The sequence below is a fragment of the Labrus bergylta genome, chromosome 19 (genome assembly GCF_963930695.1).
Source record: "Labrus bergylta chromosome 19, fLabBer1.1, whole genome shotgun sequence".
Taxonomy (NCBI): domain Eukaryota; kingdom Metazoa; phylum Chordata; class Actinopteri; order Labriformes; family Labridae; genus Labrus; species Labrus bergylta.
This window is the reverse complement of record NC_089213.1, coordinates 10,197,875-10,207,871: the sequence shown is the minus strand read 5'-3', so window position 1 is coordinate 10,207,871 and position 9,997 is coordinate 10,197,875. Positions and strand designations below refer to the sequence as shown.

Below are 9,997 nucleotides of genomic sequence, written 5' to 3'. Positions count from 1 at the left end.
TTCGGCTCGTGGCCTTCATCAGTTTGTTTTTCACAACAGCTTGTGGCTGTTATAAGTGTTGCTGGAGCATTTTGATCTCTGGAACCAGGCTGTTAACATGTTTATCTCTGCTGTGAAAATGGGGGGTGCCCCAAGTCCAGAGACTTCAGTGATCATCGCAGCAGCCGTGGGTTTGGGTCCGGCCTCGGCCCTTTTACTGCATGTCATCCCCTGACCTTTCTCCCCGACATTTCCTGTCTCTCTTCACCTTTCCTAGCTAAAAGCGGCAAAAATGGCCCAAAGAAAACTTGAAAAAAACAGTATTTTACAATGGGTGTATCTTCCAGGGCTTTTGCAGACAGTGGACACTTGAGGAACTGCAATTTTTTGTACCTCTGCATTGGATGAATTTTTCACACCTGAGGATGAGGCTTAATTTAATCAAGTAAACATAATTTATTATCTTGCTTATTTCAGCCTCCTTTGCACTCCATACATTGCACTTTTGTACTATGTAGTTTTATAAGTTTAACGATAATAGAGGGCAAAGTTAATTCCTTGTATGTAGAAACTTACTTGGCTAATAAAGCAGATTCTGACAACTGCTACTACTGCTGCTCCTATTACATCGACTATAACAAGGACTTTGGGATCATGTTTCTGTCTGCCATCATATCTGCATGAAACATTTACAGGTACAATTTTTTAATTCTGCTGCTGCTTCTGCTGCCACAAGTGTTACTGGACTCAAGAGCCTCATTCAGCCTAAAAAGTCTACAGGAATATTTTGCACTGCAATATTACCTCATTACAAACCAGCATGACCACATTCTGTATTTTATTAGATTTTCTTTCTTTTTCATAGGTATTCATATAGTTATTATGTCAGGTTTAAAATATTCCACAGGGAAAATGCAAAAAGCAAACAAAGGTGTCGTTGATTTTCTATGAATTTACCCAAAAGATCATTTTGATATGTCCAGGCTGTCTATCTTTGTCTCAAAGCCTGAAAAATATTGGAAGTGAAAGTATTTAATTCACATGTTACAGATGTACCAAATACTCCAATTAGAAAACATTTAGTTGATGATTTACATTTTTGTCGAATGTCTGAGATGTGACAGAAAAACACTACAACTGCTACTTCTTCATCTATGACTTCCCAATACACAACAGTTGTCATTACTTTTACTATACCTACTAAAACTGTAACTACGGAAAGTGCAGTTTTTACACTCAGGGGCATGTCCAGACTTTTTAGACTTGGGTGGCCCAAGTGGGGCACTGACTTATTCAGGGGTGGCATGAAGTATGTGTGTGCACACATACACATGGATGAATCTTATTAATTCACCCTCTCTGTGTCCACTCACATCTGCTTTAACTTATTACATTAATTTGATAAAGTCTTGTGTACATTTTAAAATACATTAAGAAACACAAAGAGTTGCATCATGTAGATATTTTAGTACTTGAAATTGAGACTCTGGAAACATATCCTCTCTAAAGAGGTAAACTTGGAATCATTTCTACATTCAAATGCAAAGAAAGCTACATGCAACATGTTGCTATAGAGCCTGAATAGTTGATCAGTTCTGCCTCCAGCGAGGTAAATACCACGCATAGTTTAGGATTTTGGCCTTTCAGATTTTAAAGAAGACTCACTTGGCCACCCCACTTGATTAGCCCCTGATTAAAACCAAGTAATATTATCATAACTCATATTATTATGTCAGCTGCAACTGCCACTAAAACTGCAGATACAGCTACTATTAAATACAACAGCAGCATCCACTTCAACATCATTATTCCTACTACATACTATTTTATCTAAAGCTTCTACTACCACCCAAACTACACTATCAACCACTACCAATACGACCGCTGCTTGAGAAAATACTACGATTGCTACTGCTACTGTACCAATTCTTACACCACTTATACGGCAACTGCTAGTAGTACTACAGCTGACGCAAAAACTGAAACTGCTTATGTCATACTTTTACTACAACTATTTATATTCCTCCAACCACCACCACCATCGCTACTACTACTACTACTACCGCTAAAACTACCATCACCACCACCACCACCAATACTACGACTACAATAACTAATACTACCACCACTACTGCTAATACTGTAACTAATACTACCACTGCTACCACCAACACCAATACCACCATCACCACTACCACTAATACCACCACCAATACTAATACTACTACCACTAATACTACAACTAGAACTAATACTACCACCACCAATACTAAAACTAGAAGTAATACTACCACTTGGGTTTCAAACGAGTACTCGGTTACCGGAGTTCATTAAATAATAATCGGTTACAAAAAAAATGTAATCGATAATCGTTTTTGTAGTCCACATTTTTGTAAATGTTTCTTGTTGCATTGTGGGTTCTAAGATAGGCCTAATTCAAAACAGAAAAAAAGGAGCACACTCAAAAAGAAATAAAACTTCAGGTGCACAAGCGCAAAAAGAAAATAGATGACAAACAAAGCTCTGATAAAGGCTCTGTGCTGAAACGCGTCCGTTGTTGATCCGTACGCTGCTACCCTAACAAAAATATCCCGTTAATTTACCCCTTTATGAATTCACAATGAACAAAAAGTCCCAAACAAACGAAATTTGCAATATGATCTACGAAAGCTCAGTTCAAATTGTCTTTTTAGTCCACAGAAAAAGAAGGACTTTCACTTTGCAATTATCGCTTAATTACCACCATAACCGCTACCACTAATACTACCACCACCAATATCACTACTACTATAATTAATACTACCACTGCTACCACCAACACCAATACCACCACCACAACTACCACTACCAATACTAATACTACTATCACTAATACTATCACTCCTATTACCTCTGACGCTGACTTCACATCCCTCCCCCCAAAACCCCTCTGGTTTTCTCACGTCGGCCCTACAACGGCTGACACAAGTCCATCATCCTTCTTCCATTCACCTACCAACCCTTCCATTCATCCTTCCCTCTACCTTTACCCTCTCATCCCACTTAACCCTTACCTTCCTCTCTTCATCTCTCGACCCCTATCTTGATCCTTTCATCCCACATCCCTCGACCCCTACCCTTTCATCCTTTCATCCCTGTACTCTTACCTCCCCAACTCCATCCCTTGACCCCTACCTTCATCCCTCCTTCCCTTCATCCAGCCACCCTCAATCTTCCAATCATCCAACCGTGCAAATTATAACGATCTCCGCCACATGTATCACAATAAACTATACCAAATCAATTTGTTAGTGAAAAACCAAGTCATGAGATATCTCCCAGTCTGCTGTTGACTACTACTGATGACATATAAGGGTCTCGAAGGGTCATCCCATTTCGAAGGGGAAGAATCCATCACTACCCCTTGTAACTCTGTTCTGAGGATGTAAACTGTGTGAGCTATTGTATGAGAATTTACAGATTCCTCATTGACATCGTTGGAATAATTCTCCTAAATGAAGTACAGCTTTGTACGTTTTCATTGAAGCAGATTCTCACTGTGTTTGTTTCTCTGTGCAGTCATATCGGTGGCTGTTAAAACACCACGCTGAGCTGTATTGTTACATTTCTCTTCCTGATTTATTCTGCTGAAAATATACACACACAGCAAGTGTGTGGTAACACATATCTTAATAGGCATCTTTGTTCCATTTTTACTCTTCTTCTTGATGACACTAAATTTAATTAGTTTCCACAAACAGCTCATAGTGGACACAGTCCAAATTGTTTCCTTATCTTTGCAGTAGAGTTTCATTTTGCACAAAGGTACTTTCTCTTCTCTCACTTTTTGTGTTTGAAATAATTATTTGAAAATCTATTGAAACAGTGCAGTTTCATTATTTCTAAAAGATTCCCTTCTGAGCATCAACAGGGGAGAGTATGAGATAGTAAATCTTATTCCTCAGCGGAGCGATATATATTTGAGCACAGTCTTCCAATCCTTCAGAGAACTCATCAAATCAAAACTTCACAGCCTAAAGACAATGACAGTTGAGTCAAATATAACCTTAAAAAATCATATTAACTTTGGATTTCTCAGAGTGCAAGATGAAATGCCTTATAGGTCTGGATAGTCATGAAAATGATAGAAAAAGAGATGAAGACACTTTTCTGTGATTGTCTCACTTCATGGTCGGAGGCATCGAGAACATTTCATCCGTCCCAAACTTACAGCTTATTTCACTTAGTACTGAACAGATCACACTAGCAAAAATACAGCCATTTCCCTGTGTATGTTTTAATCGAATAAAAGTGGAAATGCAAGTGACAACGTTAATTCTTTGTTTTTCATGAGTGATCTTGAGTTTGGGGGATAGTTACCTCTAGTTGACACATACTGTTGTCCTTTACTCAATTTCATAATGTTGACCATTTCAAACAGTGTGACTCACACTAAAGCAGGCCTGCTCAAATGTTGTTGTTTTTTTGATTTTTTACTTCCTGTCCTTTAGCCTCAGCCCCCTCATTTACTCTCACACATGAAGCCAATATTTTCAAATGTGTAAGGTGAAGATGGATGTTTTTCAAGAAAGAATAATGCGATCCTAAACCAGTTGGGCACTGGAGGGTTAAACTGATACAGCAGGAAATTGTGCCTTTCTTTTTTTGGGCGGGAGGGTCATATTTTAATGTGCAGATGGATACACATCAGATGTTCTTGAGTCATCTTTCCTAGAAACGGTATCTATAATCGAATCATCAAAGAGTGAGTTCTGTCAGATGGGACCCCCCTTAGGGAGGTTTCCTACCGTCATTGCAAAATGTGCACATTTTTGATCGCTGCTTTCTGGGCCCCCTATTGGTCTGAGGCGCAAAGCAGTTGCCTGCCTTACTCACAAGCAGGGCCTCTGAATGTATACAGCTTTGTTTATGAAATCATTTAGTTGAAGAACATTACTGAGATGTTGTTTTATATGATCAACAAATCTGCTAATTTGTAAAACCTTTCATTCAGAAACTGTTTTTAAAGACATAATTTGCCAAAATGTATTAAAGTAAGACAGCAAGTATTATTGAATGTTTGGTCATATATCATGATGCAGGAAACTGAAGACAGAAAAAAAACATGCAGTTTTACCTCCAACTGATTTTCAGTTTGTACTATTCCACAGTATCAGTATTTTAAAAAGTGTTAACGGCTCTAAGTGGAAGACTTTTTTAATTTGGACCTACAGGCTATCAAACATAATTCTTGCAATCAGGAAGAAAAGTGTCTTGTTCTGCCAGAGTTGTTTTCTCTTCCTTTGTCTGCTTCAACCACGTTAATACATTTATATAGTCATGGAGAGGAAAATCTGTCCTGTCTGACTTTTATCCAAACATCCGTATGCATACATTTCTCAGCTTGTCCCACAAACTCTTCTTTCCAATCTTAACAGTATGATCATGTATAAAAGAGAATCTGTTTCCTACAGAGGAGACTCGGGCCTGCAGTAGATGTAACCACTTCACACAACATGAATATTACAATGGCTCTTGTTGCAGTAGCCTGGAAACAACAGTGGATCCGCCTTCACTGCTCTGTGCAGTCGTCCCTTTTAAGTGTTGCCTGGCAAACTGGAGGAGGACAGGCCTGGTGCATTAGTTCCTCCCTCCCCCCAAAGCTAAAAGTCCTCATACTAAAAAAAAAAAAAAAAACTATCTGACTTTCATATTGAAAGGAAAGCGCGTCTCTGTGACCTCTGCAGAACAGGAAAGTTTATTTCATAATATTCGGCCAGCGTTATAATCTTTAACCGCGTGATAGCTGACTGAAAGGTGTAGATTAAACTTGTTTTAAAACAAAGAATATATAAACTAATTCACTTAACTTCAACTCGATTCATTTAATTCGGCTTTTGGGTTATTTAAAATGCAGAGAGAATAATACTGGAGCGTAAACACAGACGGACTCAGTGATCCCTCCTTCACAGCATGAAATAAGCTTTATGACGCAAATGCATCATCAAAAGTAGCGTCAACATGATGTCATTTATGTTTCCTGTCGGGGAGGATAATAGGAAATAAATGATTCAATGAAATACCGGATTGATACGTCACTACAGGGGAACAACTGAAGGGGAATTGTTCTTGCATGTCATGATCACCAGCTTGAAATCACCTGTTGTTGCAAAGTGGCGTTATATCTCATGGACCACACACCACGTTTGTTGTGCAGAAAGACCATTGAAAAAATACTTTAAAATGAAGCTTACGGATTAAACATTAATAAACGTAACAAGTTCACTGGGCTCAGTAAAAGTGACGTCAGCTGAAGTCTTGCTGTGCCTGCAGCTGAACTCAGAGGAGCTGTCCTTTCAGCACCACAACATACAAAAGCCTGCAGCTTCTCCAACATCTGCTCTGTTTCAATCCCGTTATCCTCCTTGCACAGCTGCATATCTTGTTTCCAGCAGATCTCATAGCAAATGTCGGCGTGTCAAGATCAATATGTCTTACTTTATGCTGTATGTTGGTGACGCAATGGAAAAGTTGAACGATGTTTGCTGTGCTGTGATACGAATGTTTTAAATGTCTTCTGAGTGTGCCACGTCAATCTCTAAAACCCCGAAGGAATAAAGTACATATCCAGACAACCACAAATGCAGTGACACGCAGATTTATGCACGCAGCAAAGCTCCCTTCGGACCATGGAGCGAGATCTGCAACATGTTGCTTTAAAACTTTATGTTGACACCTGGTGTATCTCTGCGATCACTTTGGTTTATTAGTAAAAGCATTTAATATGAACATGTTGCTTCGCGTAATTGCTGCCCTCCGGCCATTCTATCGCTTTGGAAATGTAAAATCATGTCCTGTTGCCCAACATTACACACTAGACGCAACTCTAAAGGTTATGATGGGGGCTCGTTAATGCTGGTTTTCAAGACCGTGACTGCTCAAAAGAGACTACAACTTACCTATGGTGGTAATAACTGTGATGGCAAAGTAAAATGACCCTGCGAATTTCCACTGCACCCCGGCTCTGTGGGGCTCAGCCTCCATGATGATGGTCTCCAGTTTGCGGTAATCATCCTCACTGATGTTATATTTCCCCTGGAGACGCTTCTCCTCGGCTTCCAGCTGCTCCTTTTCCCGCATCTCGAAGTCGGACTCCAGGGCGTCAAAGACGGCGGCCCCGACAAGCAGGTATGTAAACGTGCAAATGATCAGGGAAAGGGTCCGCACGTTTTGCCGCTTCATGGCCAACAGGAACCTGCGACCGAGGGGCTCATGTCCCCTCGGATTCCCCGGGAAGGCGCAGCTAGCGTGGGGGAAGCCGTGTGGGCAGCGCCTGGAGGCGGAGGCGCAGAAAGGTGCGCTCCGGTGACTGTGTCCGTGGTGGGCGCAGGAGTGGGAGCAGCTATGTAAACCCCCTGCCTTGTGGTTATCCCGGTGACAGAAACCCAGATCCTGCTCCTGGTTGGCGGAGAGACACAAGAGACTACTGGATCGCCTGGACCAGGAGTCCTGCAGCCGAAAGACCCTGCGCAAGACCTGCCCAAACCAAGTCCTCCCGGTGCGCAGTGCCATCAACAAGCTGCTCCCAATGATCGCCTGTTGGTCTCTTTCCCCTCAAGTGAACTAAAGTGATGTGGATAAATTCTCAAGAAAATGATCTTTGACAGATCTCTTTTTCTGCCTTCCCTTGATGCTCCACTCTCACTTTGTCTGTGATGTGGATGAAAATGTCCTAAAACTGAGCATCATCCCGCATGTCTCTTAAGTTTCAGCGAAACACCAACCTGTTCATTGTAATCTCATTGGAATGCAGGCTATTTTTAGCAGCCATTCCCCGTGTTCGAAAAAATCCAGGTTCAGTGAAATCTTCACATCTTCCTCGCAAACAGCAGATGACATCCTCACGAGAAATGTGCTGAGTCGCTGATAAGACGGGAGGGTCACAGAGTATCGCAGAGGAACAGCAAGTTTGGAAATGCTACTCGCACGGTGCACAGATCATCACAGCAAACATCTTCACAGGCTGGTTTCCCGTTTACAGCTACTCCTTTGCTGGATCAACTCACCACTTGTTAGAGGAATTAAAAAATATTCCAAGCACGCAACAAATGGTCGCTGACAGGTTCCATCGAGGAGATGAGTTTATCAAACGTGTACCTCGTTTTTGGAGATGTAAAACAGAGAGCGCAAGAGGAAGATACTTTCGAGCAGAGGCAAACATTAATCATAAGATGCTTCTGCGCGCTCCGTGCCCGCAGTGGCACTCAGGCTCTGTTGCGCGTATCCAAACCTCTTCTCCTCCTCCTCTCCCGCACAGCCTGCTGACCAGTGTCAGGTGAATTAGAGGGAAAATGTGAAAAAAGAGAATTCATGTGTTTCCCTCGTTGCGTGGGGGGGGGCTCTTTGAGTTAACCATGTCTGTCACGAGCTGCTCGTATTCTGAAGGCTCCACATTTTATGTCTCCAGACTCTAATCAGTGGGCGTTGCTCCTCCTGTCTCTGTGTTTTTCTTTTTCCAAGTGTCACGAATCCTCTGAATTCTGACCTCACCATCTGAATACTCCTGGAAGCTTTCTCTCCGGGGGGGTGGGGTGGGGGGTGGGGGGGGGACCTACTGGGGAAGAAACTGACAGCTGCTCCCCCCTTTCGTCACCACACAACGCGACCCCTCCCACCATGACCCCTCCTCCTCATCATATGGACAGAGGTGGTTTACTTAGACTCACATTGACACATTAGCGATTTCTTTTTTGTGTTTTTTTTGTGTTTTTTTTTTAACTCCAGCATCAGCGGGACATCCGCGATCACATCCTCACATGAAGATGCTGCTGCGCTGTCCGAGGTCCTGAAGATTGGTACACTGATGCTCTGCTGCGCGCGATAACATCCGAGTTATTATGAACACACTTTGAAAAGAACAGAGCTTCGTGTGTGCTGCAAAGAGAAATAAAGACAGATTTTTAGACAAGTCAACCTGAGAAACATGCCACGAATATAGCCTTAAGCAGGAAGCTGCTAAAGAGCATCAAATGGCAAAGAGGCTCCGAGTTCACCGAGTGGCAAGCGAGGAAAAACGATTTACAGAATATTCTCAATACAACATTAACCTAAGAACTACGACGGCTAATGTCATAGGCTTTGAAGTAACACCTGAACATTAACTTATAGCTTAAGGCTCCACTTCAAGGATCCAGTACCAACTTTTCTTTCTCGGTGAAGTCTGAAAAATGTAAAATGCAGGTGTTTTTGCAACGTTTCTTGTGGTTCTGAAAACGTCCTTAATCTAGCAGAGTTGTGTTTCTGTGCTTTTCTTCACAGTTGCTTTGGGTCTAGGTTTCTTTTTTTTCCACAGATAAAAAAACTTTTCCTTACCCAACTGACAAAACTTTTTTTATTCCCCTCACCTGTTTCATAGACGTCAAAAAAAACAAAAAAACACCAGGATCTTAAAACAGATTATGATGCAGACTTAGAAAACTGAACTGCAGATTGTGTTCATCATTTGGTTTTCAATGGCTTAAATTCAAAAGTAAAGGAAATCAGAACCTCATAGAAATTCATATTCAAGAAAAAGGCAATAATTCCAGCCAACTTATTCAAAACAGTGTTAAAACTCTGAACAAGGAGAGGGGAAAGTGGCCAATTAGGCCCAGTTCACATGCTGATTAAGAAACCATACAGGAGTTGAAATATATTATAGAAAGTAAAAGCAAGTCACTGGTATCTGTGGTTTCATTCGTCTACCACCTGATGCACATTTTCTGCCTCTTCACTGATTTGTACATGGAGATTATTACAGAATGAACCCATGAAATGATCCAAGATGGACCTCCTGCTCTTAGACAAGTAGCTTCAGAGCATGCAATTCATTGTATATGCTTTACTTAAATGAGGTTTCACTATTGGGAGAAAATTTGTTTTTCTGCTGTTGATCTGTAATTTAAAAGTATAAAAGTGTCAGGCAAAGGGGATGAGACAAAGATTATTATTTTATAATATTTTAGCATTTAATGTATTGCGTTTAAAGTTCAAGTCTTAA

The 9,997-nt window shown here is 41.1% G+C and overlaps 1 protein-coding gene across 1 annotated transcript in view; it reads right to left on the bottom strand.

Moving 5' to 3' along the window:
- Positions 1-8,548, bottom strand: part of kcnk9 (potassium channel, subfamily K, member 9) — a 51,908-nt gene extending 43,360 nt beyond the window's left edge. The window contains exon 1 of the mRNA XM_020644122.3: positions 6,918-8,548. Within this exon, the coding sequence (XP_020499778.1) occupies positions 6,918-7,530 (613 nt within the window). The 5' untranslated portion in view covers positions 7,531-8,548. The remainder of the gene's footprint in view (positions 1-6,917) is intronic.
- Between the last annotated feature and the right edge of the window lie 1,449 nt (positions 8,549-9,997).